The 24,130-nt window shown below is 41.7% G+C and overlaps 1 protein-coding gene across 3 annotated transcripts in view; it reads right to left on the bottom strand.

Moving 5' to 3' along the window:
• The window catches only part of ksr2 (kinase suppressor of ras 2), a 124,680-nt gene that overhangs the window by 71,104 nt on the left and 29,446 nt on the right, over positions 1 to 24,130 (bottom strand). For 2 of the 3 annotated variants that reach the window (XM_069682828.1, XM_069682829.1), the window contains exons 4-5: positions 21,480 to 21,515; positions 19,651 to 20,152 (exon numbers count right to left, since the gene is read on the bottom strand). In XM_069682828.1, coding sequence (XP_069538929.1) covers positions 19,651 to 20,152; positions 21,480 to 21,515 — 538 coding nt within the window. The remainder of the gene's footprint in view (positions 1 to 19,650; positions 20,153 to 21,479; positions 21,516 to 24,130) is intronic. The other variant, XM_069682830.1, reaches the window with a different exon arrangement.

The raw sequence follows: 24,130 nt of genomic DNA, 5'->3' as shown, positions 1-24,130 counted from the left end.
AGACAGTGACGTGTCAGTTTTATAAGTGTATGTTTACACTATATTCTTCTTTTTATGTGAACAATCTGCATCTAAGCTGTCGAGGTTTTATCTTTTCCAGCCTCCTTCTCTTATCAGTCCCAGGCACGCCAGCAGATCTGTGTGTGAAGTCGGCTGTGTGTATTTTCCCCAACATTAAATTGAAGGAGAATTTATTTTCTGAATTGGGTCAAAATGAAACCATAGCTCAAACCCTAAACTCTGTAATACAAGCATTAACGCAGCAGCACTGGAGGGGAGAACAGCTGTCTGGCCTGCAGCCGTGCAGGTTAAGTGCTAGTTCTGAAGCACGGGCTGAGCTGTAAATGACAATGAGCCTCAGAAGAAGGAGGAGGGTCAGAGACAATGTGGAACCTGCAGCAGATATTATCTGTCCTGACTTTAACATCAGAGAGAAACACTGAGATGAAAGGCTCCACTTGATAGCCTGAATGATGAACGACTGTAATAACTGCCTTTATGGTTGTTGGACAGTAAAACTGTCATACTTTACTGTTTAATGAATGAGAGGGCCGCTGTTTGTATGGCCTATTCCAGTTGGCTTTGTCTGTGTCACAGATTTGTTGGACATAATTTTCACACTGTAAGACAGACTGAAAATACACTTGGGGAAAGAGGCTTGAAATAGTAAAAATCTGAGTGAAAATAAATGTCTGTAACTATTAGAAAACATAGATCGAGAAACAGCTAATTTTGGTCCAATTGTTTCTCGAAACTGTGAGGGAGTGGCTGATTACATTTTGACATTTGACACACCTCCATTTCTCCGCAATGATCGTGATTCCACAGATACGCGCCGGATCTATTATTGACGGAGGCCGCTTCAATCACGCGTGAAGCTGAACAGAGCAGATCGTTCCAAACAGGAAGTCACACACAAAAACAGCATCCGGTCATTTCAAAATAAAACACCATGTTCAGACCGGTACAGACTCCTGTTTTTTTCCGTTTTCATAACAACAACACACTGAGATCTTGAAAAAAGAACACTTATAATTAAGTAGTGTACTCAGCCATGGTAGAAGCATAAAAATCACTGAATGATCTCCAGATGAGCAGATAATCAACCTCGGAGGTGCAAACTGAACTGTTGTTTGTGTGTTGCTCTGTTTAACATTGACGTTATCGCATGATTTCGCAATTCGCGTGTGATCTTGTGATCTCGCGAATCCAGCTGCTTGGGCCAGCGCTCCGCTGCGCTGCGGATCAGACACGCTTCCTGTGAGCGAGGGCTCGCGCCGTCTGACAGACCAGAACCGCGGCACAGACGGAACGTGCCGGACACAGATCCTGAGGGATCCAGGCGTAAGTGTAGTGACCCCTCAGTATTATGTTTACCTGGGTCAGAAAGAGAGGAAGAAACAGAAGCTTGCCATCTGAAAATATTCATATCAGTTGCTATCCAAATCACAGGTAGCAGTTAGCATACACATGCAATGTTAGCAGAGATACCACTAATATTTCTCAAAGCTACTGTATGAGTGCAATGCTAAACGATAGCTCCGTAATGTTAGCCTATGCTATTTTTTCACAGAGCTAAACTCCCCCTGCTGACCCACTAGCGAAAATAGATCATCAACAGCCAAAAATAGATAACCCTGATGGACACTAAACACCTTCTTGGGATCAGTGATCACTCAGCTGTAAAAATTTGGGGGGGCTTTTAAATATACCAAATAATTTAGACCTCCATCAAACTCGGAAAATTGTCATATTCAGAATGATAGTGGAACATTTGTGCATATCAATGTATTTAGTGGTATAACTGTCTTTAAATAATGTAATCAAATTGAACGACAACCTTAAATCAAAGGTCAGGTCAAAACGTGTATTTAAAGAATAATGAAACCCGTACTACTCATGACCTCACTTCATTTCAGGTTTTTTAGTTACCTCTTTTTAACTTTAATCATCACAACTAAGTTTTCTGGTTTATCACAACTATATAAACCTATAAACCTTTATCTCCCTGTTGTCCACCTCAAACCTTTTGTACAAGTGACCTTTTCTCATTATTTACCTCTTGACAACTTAACTATGCCACTAATACAAACTTCATCCATAAGTACACCATGTAGAATTTAATTAGTTAATTTATTTTTATTTATTTCATCTATCAAATTAGGGGGCAATTTAGAGTGTCCAATTAACCTAATGAGCATGTTTTTGGATTGTGGGAGGAAACCGGAGCACCCGGAGGAAACCCAGACATGAAGAGGGGGAACATGCAAACTCCACACAGAAAGGCCCTCTTCGTCCAAACCGGGGTTCGAACTCGGAACCTTCTAGCTGTGAGGCTGTTATATATAATAATATCATATCTATATATAATCTTTGTTTACTTTTTGTGATTGTTTAAATCTGAGTTTTATATAAAGTTGGGGAGAAAAAAAACATTCCATTACAGTAGTCACATGGCATTCTGGAACAGACACTGTGAAGCCACAAGATGATTCCAATTTAACCATATTCCCCATTACCAGAGGTCAGACCACCTGTGACTACTTACGAAAGCACACTCTCTCTCCTGCTCTCTCTCGTTTTCTTCTATGACCACATTTTTGTCAGTAAGATCATGCCTTTTGCTTAGAATTGATTCTTACCTTATAAATAGATGTGTCTCGTGTGTTCACCATTTTATTGCCTTGTCTATTAATATTACAGGGTACAGTATGTTCCTTCACAAGATACAGCATTGTTCCTTTATGACTGGGGTACTTAACCATCCTGTTGTGTTCAAAAAGGCTTTACACCCTTAGTGTTAACATTGAAAAAACACTAATTAAGTAACGCATTATTCATCCATAAACATAATATACATATACTGAGTTTGATTTTTTTATGTACCTTAGACAGCATTTAACTTACAATGAACAAATTGTTTTTAGTTTAAAATAGGACGAGTGTAGTAAATTTGAAATAAAATCAGATTTATTGCAGAAGTGATGCAGAAGTCATCACTGCATCTTCTAGATTTTTGTTCAGTTTTATTCTCCTTCTATATTCCATATTTTGGCAGTGTACGAAGTAAGAGAATATGTTTTTGTTCCACTGATGGAGCAGCTGGGTGTTTAAATCGGTCTCATCTTTGGCTCCTGCTCAGTCTCCGATCCCATCGGCTGTAGTCTGAGACGATATAGCCTTTGGGGACACCGGTGAACGTGCCGGGCAATAAGCAATAAACAACTTCCCGTCAAGACTTCCTTTTCCGTGTGCTGCATTGTTACAGAGAGAGAAACAGTTTTCTTGTGTTTCTTGTTTACTTGTTATGAATGGGTCTTACCTTTACCCAAATTTTAACGTTATGATGCAGATCAGGTCAGGTCTTTGCTCAAGAGGAGAAGAAAACTTTTCAAAAACTGGTCGGATCAATCTGATGCATTCGAGGAAGGCAGACAGAAAATGAGAGAAATACCTCCATTAAAGTCATTAAATGTGGTGTGAGTTTGACATGTAGGAAGATAACGCCACTCATTTACTGTAAAGTGAGTTATTTATATTTCCTCAGCCCTCGGGGAGCAGTCTGCGTCTTATCTCAAGAAGTAAAACAGCCACTTTATGTAGAATTTATCTGAAAATGTTAACATTTGTAAATAATGTGCCATCTACACCTTTGGTCAGATTTGAACTGATCTCTTAACATGGATTTAAAAAGGCAATAAGAAAGCTGCAACATCTCATCTTCTTTAGCCATTTTTAGTGAGCAAGGCTTCCCCTGCGAAACAAATTTCCTGCCTTTCTACCCCACCTAGATTTTTCTGTTGTTGTTTTTTTTGTCACACTTCAAACACCTGTCAGTTTTGGAACATTAGACATCAGGGATTCACTGCTGCTCATGGGCGCCTGGTCATCTTTCAAAATGTTGGAGCAAACTTGGAAAGAAAAAAATTTAAGATTAATTAAAGATAAACTTCCTGCCTTTCTACCCTACCTAATCTCTTGGGTTAAGTCAAGTAACAACTTCTGCATTATGCTAGATTAGTTAGATTGAGGGTGGTATGAAAGAGCTCATTTAAAGTTTGTCCAAAGAATGCTCTCATGATCAATGATCTCATCCCTGTTTTCTAAATGTGAAAATGCTTACATTCTCTTCTTTATTGCTGCCTATGTCAGTTTTGTGCTGAGTGTGGGAGACATACTTTACATCACGGTTACTGTTTTTAATTGCAATCTTAATTTTGGATTGACTTTAGGCTGCCTACACTAGATGGTAACTCATTCTGGCTGGTTTCGGCATAATTACAGTAACGCACATGATATTCATTGCTCCTTAATGCTTTCATTGACTGAAAGGCGGGCTGCACGGCGGTGCAGTGGTTAGCACTGTTGCATCACAGCCAGAAGATTTTTAGTTCAAACCCCATGTTCTCCCTGTGCATGTGTGGGTTCCCTCCAGGTACTCTGGATCCCTCCCACAGTCCAAAGACATGCTCGTTGGGTTCATTGGTGACTCTAAATATCCCGTAAGTGTGAATGTGAGCGTGACAGGTTGTCTGTCTCTTTGTGTCAGCCCTGGGATTGACTGGTGATCAGTCCAGAGTGCTCCAGCCCCCCTGCGACCCTGAACAGGATAAGCGGTATAGATGATGGATGGATGGATGGATGAATGGATGAGTTAGAGGACAGTGGACAGAGTTGGGAACAAGGGAAGAGGGTGGGGTATGACATGCGAGAGGACCAAGGGTTGAACATGGGGGAGCCGTATCGAGGACTATGGCCTCTTTACACGGGCTGCCCACTTTAACCACTGAGCTAAACCGCCGCCGCCTCAAAGCTGTAAATACTTGTCCAGCAGACGTCGCTAACAGTTGGTTTAAAGAGCTGGATAGCTGCAGCAGGACTTTTTCTATGACTGGATCAGAGAATTAATTACTGAATAAATATATGAGCAGAACCACCTGTTCAACCCAAATATTACAGGTATACAGACACTTAAATGGCAATATGATAATTGGATTTAAACTACTTTCTAATACCTTTTTTATTACTCTACCATTGTTTTAAGATGTTCCACCTGTTCCTTAGTGCTAAACAATAAGAAGGTATCACTATTACATGCTTACCATTATGTACATATGATCCTATATTACACTGTTGGAAGGCTATTTTAGATTTGGGTTTCCAGTGGCGTTCAGTGATCATGCTGTGAAACTTAGTATTCATAAAATGTATTTCAAAGCAAAATGACATTTCCACATAATTAAAAAGATGCCTAAAGCACATTTTAAATGCTTTAAATCTCAGAGATCCTTTTTTTAATTTACTCTCATCTAGAATTACACTTTTAACTTCTAAGGATGACTTCTAATCCTCCAGTCAAACACCGCTATCCGCCCTAACAAGCCCAACACATTCACAAATCACCACAGAAAACCCTCAGCCTAATAAATCCGTTCCCCACCAGCAAACAGTGGCATTTTCTCTAACCACCACTCCTAAACACTCATATAAATTCATAATCATGACTCCAATTTCGGAGCCGCCGACGGAGGCCTGGATGAGCGCTCATTACGGCCGATAGATGGGTAGATGGATGGAAATGGAGGGGAAGGGTGGCAGCGTGTGGCTGTTAAGGGCCTGGTGTTGACATCCCCTCTCACCTGTCTTGTCATTAATGGCGAAGGGGCCGAAGCCCTGATTAACATGGATGAGCTTCTGTCGGCGGAGAAAAGAAGATACACACTCACATTCCTCCTTAAAGCAGCACAAAGCCGCCGCTTCCTCCACCCTCTCTCCCTCACATTCATTATCTCACTGCGCTAACAAACATGGCTTTGTGCAGTACACGTAACCACGCAGTGAATGAGCCACGCAGCAGAGCATGTGGGACCAATAATCCCCCGGGGTCAAAGGTCGCCGGCTAATGCGACGATGTGTGTGTCCCAGGGAGAGGTGGATCTGTATCTCAGCGGATCGTCTGGGGAGCAGCGACATCGATTTGACGCCGGCTGAAGTTTTCTTTCTTCTCTGTGAAAGGCAATAAACGTGCCTTCAGATTACAGATCGCTCCATGAAACAAAGCTCAGCGGCAGTGACGAGTCAATTCAGTCGACTGCTGTGAGTCACAGAGTTTCTGTTTTTAATTGTGAGATTTTTTACTTTTTGTACTTTTTGAGCTGTGGACCCTTTTTGTTTCTTATATGGCCAACTGTGAGAAAAACAAAGCTTACTGCAGATTTTAAATCTAACAATGCCACAGTTACAGAAAGCACTTTATTCTGATTGGTTCGAAGATCTTTGTCTGATCCCGTATTGGACAAATCAAGCGTCTTCTAGTACGCAGCAATTATTGACTGGAAGACTTCCTTTTTAATGCACTGATCATTGTTAAAGTGATAATCTTCATTTACGTCTGTTAAGTCACCATCTATCGCCGAATGAGAACACAATGGTGACTGAGCCGATGGCCCACTGATGAAAGCCTTTGCATTTGCAGAATAACAGACTGGGTGTCTGTGGCGACTTTTGTGGGTTTCCATCATCCAGCAGTGGTTGGTCTGCCAGAGAGGGTAGGCGGACCTGAGCGGCTGCTTTTCCAGTCTCTGCAAGCGTTGCGAGTGAACAGTAGCCCTTTTTACACTGCCAGTTCAAGGCGGGATTATTACGGCTATGTTACATCTTCTATGTAATGGTAGGGCGAAGTCTCTCTCCACCTCTGAGCCGGCATCAGAGGTAGTAACAGAGGTGAAACGGCGTCTGTGTAAACAGCGGAGCTGGCAGGGTGGAACAGCGCCGTATCAGAAGCACATGCTGTTTGTTTACACCTTGCACACAACGCCGGAACGCTGTGTAAAAACACACACTGGGGCTGCTTTACGTCAGCGTTGCTTTGTTGGCGGAGCTTCATTACGGTGCAGAAGCGGAACTGCAAAGTAAAAAGGGCAAGTAATCTACTATGGCTGAACAAACAAATTAAAGATGGATGACTACAGATACAACTTCAAAAATAAGTGAAAAACCAAAGAAAAAGAAACAAACTCGACGCTCAGATGAAGACAAACAGTCTGAAAAGGAAAGAGACCGTCAGCGAGGAAAATCAAGAGTTACAGCCGTAACAAAAGGAGCCAGCCGTAGACGTCTCTATCCTCTATCTCTATATTGCCTTTTATCGCCATTAGGTGCCGGCAAATAGAACGAAACTGAGAACTTCGAGATTATAACTTTAACAGTCCAACTAGAAACCTGAGATGTAAACATTGAGTTAGAGTGGAGACATGACCTCTACAAACGTATAGCTGCACTTACATGCAAATGCCTTTAAATAGAGATTAATTTAATGCTAAATCATCATCAGATGAAAGTTGATAGGTAGACGGATTGTATTACAAGGCTGCAGTCCGCCTCTTCTGCTCTCCACACATCCTGCATGCAGCCGAAGCCTCCTGAAATGCAACATCCCGATACCAGATTGTATAATTTACTGCTGTGATCTGATGTCAACAAAACTTTCACAGCATCAGATAGGAAAACATTAATACCTATGTTTAGTTGCTGTTATTCGCCCCTAAATAAACACCTGGAAATCAATTTATGAGTAATAGCAGGTTTCAGTCCTGCAGGGTTAACCTGTTTATCTACATTCAGATCACAGGCTGTATCTTTAAGTCCGTAGCCGCCCCTCTGTGAATCTTCTCTCAGCGATGCTCAGCTCTTGATCTCAGTCAACACCGCCACAACCTCATCAGAGTTTACTCCGCACCACTGAGGAAACTAAATCCAATAAAAAATGTATTTTCTGTCTGAATTGGTAGAAGTTACGGATGACTGTAGAATAAAACATTGACAGGCTCTCAAAAGAGACGCATAATGAGCGGGGGGGAAGAGAGAAAGAGAAGGAAACAGAGAGAGAAAAGGGGGGAGAGAGATATATGATGTGCATAGCGGCTCAGTGAAAGCAAACAGCTAAATTAGTCATGGAATAGATGCAAATTTGCTTCCCCTGAGTTTTGCATGCAAGAATTACCCCGAGAGAAGCAGAGGGTGAATCATGCCAACCCCCGGCGCCGTGTGATTTATTAGCAAACATCCAATTCAATAAGAAAGTGCTTAACATTCAAAAAGCTGTGAAAGTCTCATAAGGTGGCATTAACTATATGATATTAGCGTTTCCACTGGCGGAGGGGAAGGCGAGACAAGAGAGCGCGCAAAAACAAACACGCCCACTTTTCCAGAACCTTCTCGGTGTGACGTGCCAAGTGGGACTGTGACAGACTGAAAACTCACTTGGCCTTTTGCACGCATGCATGTTACTACTCATTAACATAGACAACGAGGTTCATTAATTGACACTCGAGCCCAAAGAGCCTCTACGCTTTGAAAAGGGCAGACAGAGAGAGAGACACAGAGAGAGGTTGAGGAAAAATAAGCAACATTAAATTACTGTCACACTCCTGCTGTGAAATTAAAGTTTAAGTGGCGCTCGGTATCTGTCGCACTTATGTTTTCTAAGTAAACTAAACAGCTATTTGAGACGTAATATTCCACCCGCAAACACTCAGATACAATCAATTGATTCTTTTAAAGAGGTATTTTGAAACTCAGTCTGTCTTGTAACTCTCGACTGCTTTCTACCTTCAGGCTTATAGATGAAGAAAATGCAACATCCAACAAGCTTTTAATACTGCATCAAATGTTCTCCAGACTCAGGGATGTCTAGGAACAAAATGAAACCAAAAGAATAAAGTTGTACATTCAGTTCCTTTGTCTCAGTTTCTGGAGCTAAAAAAAAGTACCTGAACCGACATTAATTCAGAAAGAATGTTGTAAACTGTGAAGGGAGAAGTATCCATCCATCCATTATCTATACCGCTTATACTGTTCAGGGCTGCAGTGGGGCTGGAGCCTTTCCCAGCTGTCATTGGGCGAGAGGCGGGGGTTACACCCTGGTCAATCACAGGGCTGACACATAGAGACAGACAACCTTTCACACTCGCTTTATAAGTCATCAGTGAACCTAACGAGCATGTCTTTGGACTGTGGAAGGAAGCTGGAGAACCCGCAGAGAACCCACGCATGCACAGGGAGAACATTCAAACTCCACTTTCTCCGAACCAGGATTCTAACCAGGAACCTTCTAGCTGTGATGAGACAGCGCTAACCACTCCACCACTGTGCAGCCCTCGATTTGTACTATTATTCACCAAATATAACTTTGCTGAGAATGAAGGTTACTAGTAAAAACTGAATAAAGCTATAATAACAGGTTTAAAATGACCAGACGCTTTGCTACTTGTATTGTATTGTATTGTATTGTATAGTATACTATTGTACTGTATTTAATTCGAAGAAAACCAAACTCCACAACTGGGCTTAGCCCTCATGAAGTTTTGATGGGTACACCAATGTCCACAGGGGCAAGTCCACCTTCAAATCACCTTCAAACTACCCTGTTATGGACTGAGGAGTACACTAAGGAACAACTAACCAATATTTTTCATAAGGTTTCATTTACAGGTGATTGATCTGCTCCGTAAACCTTCAGAGAACCCAATCCATGCTTTCCAATGTGGTGATTATGTACTAATCAAGTCTCTGGACAAAGAATCTCTTTCTCCTATAGGTGAAAAGGTCCATACCTGGTGTTACTGGTCACCTGCACTGCTCTAAAGGACGAGGGCAGGACGAGATGGGTCAAAGTATGTTGGTAAGAAATGATCTCTTTTGTTCTGAAGGATTGGAGTTTGATTCTATGAACAAATGCAAACAAAACAAAGAGAGTTGAGTTGTTTCTTGTTGCTGGGCCCTCATATAATATTTTGTTTGCTTGTTGTGCAATTATTCTATCATTTTTAAAGTGCTAATCTTGAAGATTTTAGTTTTGTTCTCTTTGGTGGCACTTACGGAGATAAACGGTAATTGCAGGAGCACACTTCCCAGATATCCTGACAGTGCTGCATGTGTGACGTCCACGGTTGGCTCTGGTTGTAACTCTTGATTTTCCTGGCTGACGGTCGCTTTCCTTTTCAGACTGTTTGCTTCATCTGAGCGTCGAGTTTGTTTCATTTTCTTTGGATTTTCACTTCTTGTTGAAGTTGTATCTGTAGTCATCCATCTTTTCTTTGTTTGTTCAGCCATAGTAGATTACTGTTTACTCGCAAAACACTTGCAGAGACCGGAAAAGCAGCCACTTAGCTCCGCCTACCCTCTCTGGCAGACCAACCACTGCTGGGTGATGGGAAACGCGTCATTAACTGGGCGCTGCTTGTGATGTTTTCAGCAAACGTTGTCACAGACACCCAGTCTGTAATACTGCAAATGCAAAGGCTTTCATCAGTGGGCCATAGGCTCAATCACCATTGTGTTACCTCATTCGGCGATAGATAGTGACTTAACAGACATTTCCATGGAAATATTTGAGATTATTACTACTCCTGTTGTCAGCTTGTTGTCTTCACTCTTTCTACTTCTGCAAAAATCGTTTCAAACATCTAATCAGACTTCACTCTCTTGTGGCGGTACATGCAAATAAAGAAGAATGAAATGATGAAGTGTTTTGTTGCATCATGTGAAAACAAAAGCTACATTTTGGTCGCTCATGAATCTAATGTGTCTTATCTTTACAACTTTTTTATGTTAATGAGAAAACAGGAAAGCACACAGTGTTCCTGCTTAACTTCCTGGTTTTAGTGTCTTCTGTGTTTTTCTGCAGAGGGACACTGACATTTCTAAATATTACATTTTAATTGTTTTTCTCATTATAACATTATTTTCAGGTTGATTTTTAATTTAGTGGTCTGAGAATGAAAATCAGTTTATCTGTTGGAAAGAGAGATTAGAGAATGATTAGCAAATCTCTGGGCTGTGTCAGAAAGAGGAATGTCGGTTTGATTTACTGATTGTGTGAGTCTGTGAGTCTGTGAGCCTGTACATTGTGCCTGTGTGTGTGTGTGTGTGTGTGTGTGTGTGTGTGTGTGTGTGTGTGTGTGTGTGTGTGTGTGTGTGTGTGTGTGTGATCCAGCGTTTGCAGGTGCTCAGTGGGGTGGGTAGGAATTGATTGACTGCGGAAATTGGTTCTCACATTTCAAAGTCAAATTAGTGAACGCTGAGAAAGGAATGGCGTCATTAAGCGATTCTCACACAACTGACGAGATGATAAATCTGAAGTCAATACATTACCAGGAAAATAAATTCTGTGTCTTGAGTTATTATGAATAAACCAGGGCAGGTTTTTCAAAATAAAACAAGAGCCACACCTCGGAGTATTTCTTGGGATTTCAGGATTGATTTTACACTCGACGTGATCAATGAGGTCACGTAAAGTTAACACTGATTTGATGACATGTTCACGAAAAACCAGCAGCAGCAGCTTCACTCATCACACAAAACAAACAGTGATATTGGCACCGTATTGATCCCATACTGCAGTGCTCTTTAACCCCGTCTGTGGGGAATCCTATTGGGGAAAATGTGTTGCCAAGATGGATGAAAGTACATGTTTCCCGACTGATCAGCAGAAGGTTGCAATTTTACCAATTACCCAATTACATGATACTTCCTGTTCAGGTAGGTTTGCTCAAAAGGTATGTGATGTAGGTCCAACAGCATCTTCTGGATAAAATTGAAATAAAATAATGCTTGTATTACAACTATTATTTGTCTATTACCATTACTATGCTGTTCTTGCTAACATCACACATTTTTACCATCATTATTGGCATTGTAGCCAAAGGTCTGTCTGTTGTTGTTACTCTGTTTGCCTGTCTCTATGCATCTCTCTCTTCTGCCTCTCCCTCTATTCCACTGATGGCTGTTTAAAATGATCCTGGTGCTGCTCGAGGTTTCTGCCTGTTAAAAGCAGTGTTCATTTTTGCAGCTATTTTAGATTTCGTCTTAGTCTAGATTTAGTCACATTTTCGTCATTTTTACCCTTTATAGTTTTAGTTTAGTTTGAGTCAAAGAAAACTCCAAACATTTTAGTCCAGTTTTAATTTTACCCGTTTGCTTCAGGGAAAATTAATGTTTTAATTTCTGCACACCATCCATACAGTAACAAAACGATGAGGACACTGAAGCAGACGCAGATGGTCGCTACTGTTTTGTGCAGGAGAAGCGTCAAATGTTGCACCCGCTTTTTCTAGAGCATAGAGCCTGAAGCAGAGAGCCTGAAGCAGAGAGCAAGAAGCACAGAGCAAGAAGCACAGAGCCTGAAGCAGAGAGCAAGAAGCACAGAGCCTGAAGCAGAGAGTCTGAAGCAGAGCCTGAAGCAGAGAGCCTGAAGCACAGAGTCTGAAGCACAGAGCCTGAAGCAGAGAGTCTGAAGCAGAGCCTGAAGCAGAGAGCCTGAAGCACAGAGTCTGAAGCAGAGAGCAAGAAGCACAGAGCCTGAAGCAGAGTCTGAAGCACAGAGGCTGAAGCACAGAGCGTGCAGCACAGAGCCTGAAGCAGAGAGCCTGAAGCAGAGAGTCTGAAGCAGAGAGTCCGAAGCAGAGAGCCTGAAGCAGAGAGTCTGAAGCAGAGAGTCTGAAGCACAGAGCCTGAAGCAGAGAGTCTGAAGCAGAGAGCCTGAAGCAGAGAGTCCGAAGCAGAGAGTCTGAAGCAGAGAGCCTGAAGCAGAGAGTCTGAAGCACAGAGCCTGAAGCACAGAGCCTGAAGCACAGAGGCTGAAGCAGAGAGTCTGAAGCAGAGAGCCTGAAGCAGAGAGTCTGAAGCACAGAGTCTGAAGCACAGAGCCTGAAGCACAGAGGCTGAAGCAGAGAGCCTGAAGCAGAGAGTCTGAAGCACAGAGCGTGCAGCACAGAGGCTGAAGCAGAGAGCCTGAAGCAGAGAGTCTGAAGCAGAGAGTCTGAAGCACAGAGCCTGAAGCAGAGAGTCTGAAGCAGAGAGCCTGAAGCAGAGAGTCTGAAGCAGAGAGTCTGAAGCAGAGAGCCTGAAGCAGAGAGTCTGAAGCAGAGAGTCTGAAGCACAGAGCCTGAAGCAGAGAGTCTGAAGCAGAGAGCCTGAAGCAGAGAGTCTGAAGCACAGAGCCTGAAGCACAGAGGCTGAAGCAGAGAGTCTGAAGCAGAGAGCCTGAAGCAGAGAGCCTGAAGCAGAGAGCCTGAAGCACAGGGGCTGAAGCAGAGAGTCTGAAGCAGAGAGCCTGAAGCACAGAGGCTGAAGCAGAGAGCCTGAGGCAGAGAGCCTGAAGCAGAGAGCCTGAAGCAGAGAGCCTGAAGCACAGAGGCTGAAGCAGAGAGCCTGAGGCAGAGAGCCTGAAGCACAGAGCGTGCAGCACAGAGGCTGAAGCAGAGAGCCTGAGGCAGAGAGCCTGGGTTAACAGAGAAAGTTCATAAGCATCATTCATCTTTTTGTACAGTGTCTTGAGATAACTGTTGTTAGATTCGGCGCGATAAAAATACAAATTGGTTGATTGATATTGATTGGATCTGATGCTATAAATTTAACCAGTTTTTTTCATTATTTGGGGCTTTTCAAGCTTTAAAGGCTACATTTGGCAGGAAATTAAGGAAGTTATACTCTGTATGGAAGTTGCGATCAGCACACTTTAGTGGAATAAATCAGTATTTCACCAGCATATTCACTCTGTGTGTACACTGAATGACTAATTTCAAAGTCTTAAATTCCCCTAAACTTGGCAGCATTCCTGGACTCAGCATCTTTTTCATGCTGGGATATAACCACATTAATTACACTGTTCCTTGCTTCTTTGTTGTCATCACAAATAGATAAAGAACATACAGATGTACACAGAAGGGGTGATTGTTAAACCTTTTCCTTAACTGCATCACTTCTAACTTTTTGTTTGAGCTGAAACAGGTAATTATCTGTCAGATTGTTTCCTGGATTTGTTAGCTTAAAGGTCAAATTTGAGATCTTAGATGTTAATGAATTGTTGACGCAAGTAAAAGAAAAAAATACATACAAGATTTCTTTGATGACGTCAGCGGTGAACCGTGTCTCTCACAAATCTCTTCAAATGCTACTAATTGGAAAGTTAGTGCTACTCGTTAAAGACGTGTCACAATTTCTATTTTTACATTTCATCCATCAATAAGAGCCTGAGTCGTTACCGTAGCAACAAGAGGAATCTGCTCCGCATCCATCACACCAAAGTGAGAAAATCAATATCGACGGTGTGATCATTAAAGGACTGTGAAGAAAACACACTGATATAATCAGAGTATAGTAATGTAGTATAATAAGGAAATTATGCACTGGCCACAATCTGTGTTAACCTTACACAACAGATGTAACCCACAGGAGCCCAAACTAACAAATTAGTTTGTTTGTGCAAGACCTCTTCAAACATTTTTTGTCTGATGTCCAGATACTGTCACAAACCTCTTTACATATCACAAAAATCTTGCTTGGTTAGGAAAGGATCAGGGTTTGGGTCAGGGGAAAACAACATTTACTGTCAGTAGCAAACAGGATGTTAACAGCCATCCCCTGTGTTATTATTACTTTGTTAAAGGACATACATCATCATGGATAAGAAGAAAACTATATGGTTAAAATAAGAGGACTATAGCGGTCGCATTTAAAAGTAACCAACGTTGACTTTCGGTAAGAAACAGGAAGCAAAAAGCCGTCCATATGTGTGTATGAGCAGGAGGTTTTTTCTCCGGCATATTCACCCTGACCTTTTTTTAGTCTCTAAAAACACATTACGTTACGTCCTTTGTAGCTCCCAAATAACAAGAGTCAGAATTACTACGCCCACTAGAACTCTGTGTCACTTTAATTTAGACATTTGTCGTGTTTTGGGACAGTCTTGATGCAAAATGTAATAATATCTTTACATTAATCCACTTCATTCAAAACCAAATCCAATTTTTGATTAAGATCTTAGTTCACTTTGTAGGCTCTCCTATAATTCCTCTTCTTGAGTAAAGATTTAAGTTGCATTAAGCAATACTTTTGAAACAATTGACTTCCTGTAATGTTAGCATGGAGCAACTGGTACACACCAGTCTGCAGCTCTATCCATTTTACTTCTTAGTCACATATAAATCTGGCCAATAAGTCTGAGGTGGCTAAAAGTGAAGAGAGCTGAGCATTGACCGACAGCGGACGGAGAACCAAACACCTGAAACACATCTGAATATATTTGGACTTTTCCTTAAAGGCTTAATATGCAACATTTTACACATTAATCAATCTGAAATCAAGTATGTCCTATGTACATACATCTTCAATCAATCAATCAATCACATTTTATTTGTATAGCGCCAAATCATAACCAAAGTTATCTCGAGACACTTTACAAAAAGAGCAGGTCTAGACTGACTCTTTGTTATTGTATTTAAAAAGAGGCCCAACATGAATCACCATGAGCAGCACTTAGCAACATTCGGCACATTGGCAGAAAAACTTCCTTTTAACAGGCAGAAAAATAAAATCCTTAAAAGAGAGTGAAGTCAAACTCCCTCTGTGTGTGTTGTGCTCAGCTCTTCGTTTACATGGACGGGACGGCTCCGCATTCTCGTTTCATGCGAGTTCATGTACGGGTACTAGAGTAACGTAGGGATGGTAGCTAACTCACTGTGTGCTAACGTCAGCCCGCAGCAGTACAATGCTGGCTGCGGTCTACTGCAGCTCATTGTGCCTAGATGAGCCTGTACAGGCCTACCAACCATTTCCGATTGTTTGCTCTGTTATGATTATGTTCAGTTGGTGCAAATAGTAGAACATAACACTTGGAAATGTTCCTGGAAAAAGCTGTATGGCGTTTGTTTTGGTTTCATGCTGGTGCTCGAGTGCGACATCTACTGGACATAAAAGTCGCATAGTGAGACTTTCTTCACACAGGTGAACTTTTGCTTTCTTTATTCTGCATTAAAACATTCAAAACCGAGAGCTGTTTCATCTCAGGGTGAGACTATCAGGGATTTGTAGATATAACTGAACACATCAGTGACGAGGACTATTTTATATTTTTACGGATGGTTCATTGCAAGCTGAAAGAAAAACACATAAAAACCAGAAGAACAAAGCCATGAAGTAAAATCTAAAAATCTAGGAAGGCAGGCCGGAGTATTTGCTGAGTTTTTTTAAATGAAAGAGACAATTTTACTTTGATTGTAGAAACACCCTGTACAGTATCTGAAAAACACATCTTGTGCAGCTGAAGACGAACAACAATGAAATAATAATTAGGCATTAGGAAGGCAATCAATATGAGCTTTGGAGTCAAAGCCAGCCGTAATAAATAAGCTTTTTAGAGTACATGAAGCCGAAAATATGAATATTAACCATATTTGAAGATCAAACTTGCCTTTAAGGATTGTACCTGCGTAATTTCTTCAGTGTTTCCGTTGATGTGACAACCGAGAAGTGAAAGTGCTCAAAGCAGAATGCAATCAACCTAAATTACATGTACATAATGCTAGTACTACAATTTAGTTAAGTTAATAGAAACTATGGTGGCCCTGAAGGGGTATTTTCAGAAAACAAAACACACTTTACAAAAAAAAAACAAGATTTCACATAATACAATTATTCTCGCCTTGTTGTGAAATATTTTTTAGAAAATTTGATTGTGTTTTGAAAAATGTTAAATTCATAAATGCTGTGTTTTGACCTTCAGGGCCACCGTAGGAAATAATCGTAAAATTCGGTGTATAAGACAGACTTTTTTTTTCATCTAAAACGTGGGCTGCGTCCTACATACCGGTGCGAACAATATACCAGCATAAAATTCAAAGAGGTATTTTATTGTGTTGTGGTATTTTACGCAGACAATGGAGCTATAATCTCGGACATGCACCGTCGTGATCGCCAGAGCAGCCGCCATCCTCACAACAATCAACATTACAGTAGGCTGAGCACAACTACAGCACCGGTAGCTAGCAGGATTGCAAACTCGATGGTAGGCTGTAACTTGAGTGTGTTTTGAATGTGTTGCAAATGACAATTAATTGAAAATATACGTGTATACACATTTTTATTAATAAATAGAGATACCCCAAAAACAGACTGTGTGTTATATTCCAGTGCGGATTTTTACGGTAATGTTTGCACGCCAAAAGGAAAAGGTTTACATTTCATATAACGACACGTGACTTGTCTATTCGTGCCATGACCAAAGCTCTGTCTTCCTTCAACATGGTATGTGGATCAGTCTTGCACATCCAGCCTCTGAGTCTTTGTGCAGTATTATGCAGTGACAATGAGATATTAGGGCCATATCTCATTAAGATAAAGGGAGAAAAATGTCTCCTGGGGTCAGAGGGCAATCCCTGGCTACTGTGTCCCGGCCTCAGTGCCAGGCAATTAAGCAGGAGAAATGAGGAGGTAAGGAGCAGCGTGAGCTTATTAAAATACAGAGGCTGGTAACAGAGGGGAATAAGTCTGGAAGGAGCTGGGTATCACAGAAAAGCAGCCACATTTTACTTTCGTTTGCTTAGGTCGCATGTTGTTTTTGTTCCCAAATTAACTAATTAAGTTAAAAACTATGGACACAAATGGTTGCTGAATACAGGTTGTAAGAAAATTAAACTTTCAGGCCTCTCTCTTCAGGTATTTACTCATGTACCAAGAAATAAACAGACGGCAACTTTTCAAATTAGCAATTCCCATGCGCACACGTACGCAACAAACAAGTAGGAGTGACATGATGCTTGCCAGCACCGTCCTCCAACCATTTATGATGCATTATGAGAGCTACTTGGCTATCAGAGAAGCCAGCAGATCTGCCCTGTCTCGATGAGTTGCAACATTTCCAGGCACACACAGGCCATTGATTAGCAGGGGCTCAACTCTCAGCCTGCAGTCTATCAGCGCTCAGGGACCGGTAATCAATCCTCTAATGCCGTTTGAGCCTATTCACTGCAGATATGATCCACTCCTCGCTGTGCGGATGCAGATGCAAGAACCACAGCGCAGACAAGTGTGTCAGCAACCGAACACACACCAAATGTAACCCAGATGGCCGTCATAGAAGCAGGGGACGACTCCCAAATATTAACTTACCAAGTGAAGCAATGATAGGGCGCTGTCGTCTAATGGCATTATCAAAATGAGTGCAGCTCTCCTGAGGCGGACTCTGGTTCCTGATTACCCAGCAGTGGTGGACCCTGTTCGTGGCCAAATCTGATCAGCATAGTACCAGATGCGATCATGGCCGGTCAGGAACTCAGCCTCGAGGCCCCTTATCTCGACCGACAGGCCGTCGGTTCTTTATGGGCAATGATGTCCTCCAAGGAATTAATGTGATTGGGCTCTGGTGGAAGATTATGTGAAAGGTGGGGTCCGAACCTCCGCTCTGCAGTACTTGGGTCAGATGGAATTAGTTTGTGAGACCTCGTACAGATCAGGGACATGGAGGACTGATCTCTGGATGTTTGCTTCAGGCAGGCTGTCTGCTGAAGTTGACTGACCACTGATAACTTTAATATTGTCTTAAGGATACTTTATAAACAAGACAAGGACAACTAATGTGCGCAATAAGAACAACGCAGCCTTAGACTTAAATTATAACAGACCAAATACTTTAAGGTCAAACAGAGGTTATCTGAGGACTCAGTGAAGTACTCAGATAAGTTAAGCATCTCCAGTTGATGCTGCTTCGCTTCAGTACAGTCAAACCAGGAAACATTACTTTTTAGTCGACTTCTTATGTCTGAAAGTGAAAAGTACTGGTCCAGATAAAGATATTTCACACAAAATGTTGCAACAAATTGATCAAATTAAACAGCTGAGAAGCATTCAGAATAGTCAGATAGTTAAATTAGCTTGAACCTAACCTCAACTACGACAAGGAAATTCCCACTTTGACCCAAGATAAGAATTTAAATACCTCCTCCACTGATAATACCACTTATCTAAATTTCCACTATATATATCACATCATTAAAAATGTTTGAATATGGCATAATAATGCACATTATGTTTGCAGGTGCACTCAGAATATTGCAGGAATATAAGGAAGACAGTCAGATGGTAGTTTTTAGTTTTCCTTCCAGCATTAAAGGAGCGATTCTGCCCTGTAAAAAGCCCCTGTCAGTCAAAGCTGGTCTTCTCTGTAATCGCTAGAAGCAACAATATTTAAAATTGGCGCCATAGCTGTGGAGAAAGTTATACAAACAGCTTGTCGTTTTGCCCATTCTACATTCCTACAACACCCAGCATGCATTGCGCCCCTCCCTCTGAAAGGAATGGCAGCAGTGAGAGACGCTGGAGTGAAATACTACTGTTTTCCAGTCAAGGACATTGATCGCTGCAGACAACGGCTCAGAGCGGGACAGAATCAGAAATACGATGAGAATCTTCAGGTCTGCAGTCTACATTTCAAACTTTACGATTTTGAATAAGACATGACATCGGAGGCGGGCGTCCTAGATTGAGGCAGTGTAGTTTAGCGAGCTCCCTGGCCTCCGCCAGATGACACGTTTTTACGTAGTCTGGCGGAGGTTTTCCAGGGCCCATGGGAGAAGCAGAAAGCGTCCTCCAAAGGCACAGAGCAAAATTGCATTTTTTCCTACCATAACGGCATTAGCTCCCTGTAATAGCATGATAGGACTGAGGTTGAAAGTCGGCGAAGAGACATAAAAATCAATTTGTGCAGCAGTTTCAGATCCTGTGCTTTGAAGTTTGATATTGTGGCTAGATTTGTATCATAGTTTGGGCCACAAACTGTTTGCCATTAAAAATCCAGCAGAGTATCACACTTACTTTGGTGTCTGCGTGTCCTCCAAGCGGTTCCCCAGCTGGAACTCGTGGGATTTGCTGCGGTGCAGTGCCGTGAAGCCCGGCAGCAGATGGATGAGCTTGCGGCTTGGCGGAGGTGGCGTTCCTGGGGCCTTGACTTTGTTCCTCCGTCTCATGGGGGGGGTGCCAGGTGGGGTCATGGTGTTGACCACCAATGGAGTCCGAGGAGGCGTGTGGCCAAAATGCCTCTGGCGGGGTGAGGGGGGCAGGGAGCGATGACCATAGTCTAAAGGAGGGAAGAGCCCTGTGGCCGGGCTGTCGACTGTCAGTCGATCGGCATATAAAGGGGGGGCCAGGGCCTGGGGGCTGTGGCACATGTGCTGGTTGTACTTGGACTGGACTTTGGGGCTTTGGGAGAGCTGGAACCGGATCCACTGGCTGGCCTCTGGCTGGCACACCGGAGTGTTTTCTTTGCCCGATTCAGAGGTGGGCCATTGGATGGACCAGTCCTGCTTCGCCTGGCTCCCTGTTGGAAGAAGTCAGAGAAAGAGCCAGATGTAACATCAACATAACACCTGGTCCTGATACACTGCATGAATGCATGAAAAGAAGATACTTTACTGCTTCGCTGTAGTTGTTTGTGTCATTAAAATTGTTTTGTTTTAATTAACCCTCTTTCTTTTAGCCTTAAATGAATGGAGGTTAATGGAATGAGCACTTTGATTACGGCTTACAAACAATGTCCCAGTTACTCTGGATAATCCGTTGGCCTCATAATTTTCATTGGCACTTCTTCCTTATGTAGGATTAGTCCCTATGAAATATGTTGAGACTGTATTCTTGCCATAGAATACATATAAGAAGTGGGCGTGGCCACCTTGATGTCACCCATTGGTTTGTGAATTTGCTTTTTGAAGACATTTCCTCCTTTGCCATCTTGTTTTTTTGTAAACCAGAAAGGACCATGTTTGGTGGAAACACACCGTTATGTCTGTATCCTGGTTGACGGGTGGTAGCATCCTGTCGAACACAGGCAGCCACGCCCTAAAGCATACCCTGTCCTATCGTCATCTTCTCCTCGTTGGACCATAATTTGACAAAATGTACATCTCGCTGTATGAATGAAGGCTTGTAACTATTAATTAAGACCATAAAGTCATTAGGGAAATATTTACTGAGGTAATAAAACACCCTGCTGAATGCAAGTTTAAATCATTTCTGCATCGGCTAGTGGCTACATCCACTTGTTATATACATCCTATGGTGTTAATGTAAACTGATGCTGCGGTGAAACTGAACTACTTTTCAGGACAAATCTCTGAACAAATCTCAGCGACAGATGTCTCAAAAATTGGGTAAATAGAACCAAAAGTATCTGCATTTCTAGAGACCAATTAGCCTGAATGACAAAATCATTTTTTAATATTTAGTTGACATTTTGTGTAATATGCTGTATCAGGTAAATTGGTTCATGACATGCACTTAACACTAAAACATCCATTAGCTCTATTTCTTGATTGCAGCAGTAAGAGTAATCCCGGCAGCAGGCAGACATTCACAACCAGCAAATGTGCTCAATTTGGGTAATGAAGAATTAACTTCGCTGTTATGTGACGTGAACGCATTAGTAGTGCAGTGGTGTTCAAATATGCTGATGAGGAGCAGATTAAGTATGAATGGATGGAGCACGAGAGGGAGAAAAATGGAGAGCGCAAAAAAAAAAAAAGAGCGGGGCAAAGCTGCATGAGTCACAACACAAGCCGACTTCCAGCGAAACAAAACTTTCAGCTGAATGAGAAACAAAGAGTGACACAAAATGAGTGTTTTTTTGAACTCGGATGACAATACTTTACCTCCGTTACTGTGCAATTTATCCTCCTCAAGTTGTTCTTTAGAAAGAAACAAAAAAAAGGAAAGTGTTTATTGATCTTGCAAAGCTGAAATAGTCTGCAGCTTTCTACTTTGTCTTCCATCTGCAGTTATGCAAAGCAAAGAAGTTGTTCAGCAAAACAAACATAACGTTAGCTAGAACCAGATGAGATAGACAATCGAAGGTGACCCCACAGTCTTCCAAATCTGCTACTGACCTCTAAGACAGATTTAATGCTAATTTCTGTCAACAGTCGACACTTTTTTTGTTTTGGTGTCATTTTTCTTGCCTGTGACACTGTCTCTAAGGAGACAACGGGGTATAAGCATAAATAACACAAACTTCAAACACAGTATGAACACCAGGAACATCAAATGAAACAGGGAAAATATCCACAGTAAAAGGTCTCGCTGGAATTGCAAAACTTAAAGAAAAAAAAACGCTCCCAGCCTTTCCTATTCTGTTGTGCTATGAAGAGGAGGCCGTGAGGAACGACGAGTCGTGCAAAGACACAAGGGACACAGTATAAAGGAATTTCTGAGGCGCTAATTTTCTTTTTTAAATATAGTTTAGACATCATGACGAGGGGATCCTAAAACTCTTGTTAACGACCTAAAAAAAGACAACGCAAAGTTTCAAATTATCAAAAGTTTAGTGCTCAAATGTTGCTGCAAAGTTGTAATATGTATTAATACAGCAGCTTATTAACGTAGTTCTGTGTCTTCCATGAGTAATTAAAGGTGTGTTGATGGCTGTTTGGAGCAGAGTAACAAAGTGGGGCGACTATGGGAGTCCTTGGTTCCTTAAGTTAAACTCATGAGCAGCTGGAGCACTCTCTAGAACCATAAGTACAAAGAATGAGCAGCTGTGTCTAGAAATATCAGTTATAGTAAGCAAAGCTATTTAAAGTTAGCGGCTAAGGCTACATGATTGACTGTTTTCAATCATAAGCTTATAATTCTGTCATGTGCATCGCCAGCAGCAGACAAGCTAAAGACAAAACTCTTACTCAGATGATAAGATGTCAAAAGCCAAAGGAATCAACAATTTTGAATTAACAATGGGTCAAATGAAACCACCGAATCCTGCAGGCATCTGAACTCTTTTAGCCTCTTTTAGCTCTTTTCTTTGTTACCGTTTCTGTTTGGTCTCGTCACTCTCTTTACCCCTGCTTCAAGCAGAATAAGGCAGTTTATTTTTAGCAATAAAATGGTAAACCAACTGAAGGCCAAAAGGGTAACAGACAAATTTGGCAACTTTCTGAATGGAAAATTTAGCATTTCCTGAGTAGCCCCAAACAGAACTCTAAAAAGTGCTAATGTGGGGAAAGAGGAAACCGTTTGCTAACGTTCACCTTGCAGACTTTAACCGGTTATAATAACCTGGTCTTTGTCAAGGCTGTGTTTACAGCTCGTCCTGGCTGCCCCCAAAATCACCCAGAAATAATCCTTAAAACCCCCCTCCAGAGAAAATGAAGTGTTTAACCTTGTAAACATCTCCATGTGGTGTTCTTCATGTGCTACAAGACATATCAGGGACAACATCAGCAGTCATCTCCATGGCTGGGCCTGTCTGCTTTTAAACTGCAGTGTACCAAGGACAGGCTGAACAACACGTTTTCAGATTGGCAGGTTTGAGACGTCACAAACCTAAGGAGCCAATCCCGTTATTGGATGGGGTGACGCTCTGCATATCATAACGTACCTATGGCAACCACTTCAGTGATACGCGAGCCAGCTGTGACCATCATCAAACTCACTACTGACTACTAACGTTAACGTTACTACTACTAATGACCAGCTGTAATTTTACAAAAGGAGAAACGTAGCACATAGTGGGCGGGGCCTATGCAGATTCATGAATTTTTACTGAGGGAGAAGAAGGAGATGCTTTGGGAGGATTTTTAAAAGGTATTTAAACGTATTTTGCAGAAAAAACATATCAGACACAATTTATTATTTCAAGCAGAGCATTTTATAAGTCTTAAAACATGACATTATATTCTGAAATTTGCCATAGCTCACACCGTCTCCATTGTAACAGCTGATAATGCTCAGGATTATTGAAGAGTTTTAAATATTCTGCCACACCAAGCTGAAAAACAACATTATACTATATATAATATAATATATATATGAAATAAATAAAACTGATAGCCATTACATAAACCTTTAGTATCTTTAGAGGTAAAGTCCAATGCTACAAATTCTACAAACAGGTGGTAAAATAGCTTTTTGTGGCTACTAAAAGAGCCTCGCCATACCTGATAAATTGACTCAAGTGATGTCACTAGTAGTAGTAACTACAGCAAGTAGTTCCTGCTGTAGTTTTCTAATCAGTGAATCTAGTGTTATCAGTGGTTGTCATGGAAACCAGTTCTTTTTTGTTTTTTTTAACTCTGCATGGCTTGAGGTTATCCATCACCTGCACACAGTATGTGTCTGTGAAAAGGACAAAACTTGAAGGCATTAATGTGTTCCTGAAACCACCGCTGTTCCTGAAATACAGAACATGTTTGCAGGGATCGATTAGTCTGGGGAACGTACACCCTGTTGACAGCTGTGATTCACACCTATGGATATTATTCACCACAGTCTCTCAGGTCAAGCTCTCAGCTGTGGCTGCCTGAGGATC

The sequence above is a fragment of the Semicossyphus pulcher genome, unplaced genomic scaffold (assembly GCF_022749685.1).
Source record: "Semicossyphus pulcher isolate SPU_LCO1_2020_fin unplaced genomic scaffold, fSemPul1.0.p SCAF_6, whole genome shotgun sequence".
Classification (NCBI taxonomy): Eukaryota; Metazoa; Chordata; class Actinopteri; order Labriformes; family Labridae; genus Semicossyphus; species Semicossyphus pulcher.
The sequence above is the reverse complement of the archived record's forward strand: the minus strand, read 5'-3'. Positions and strand labels throughout refer to the sequence as shown.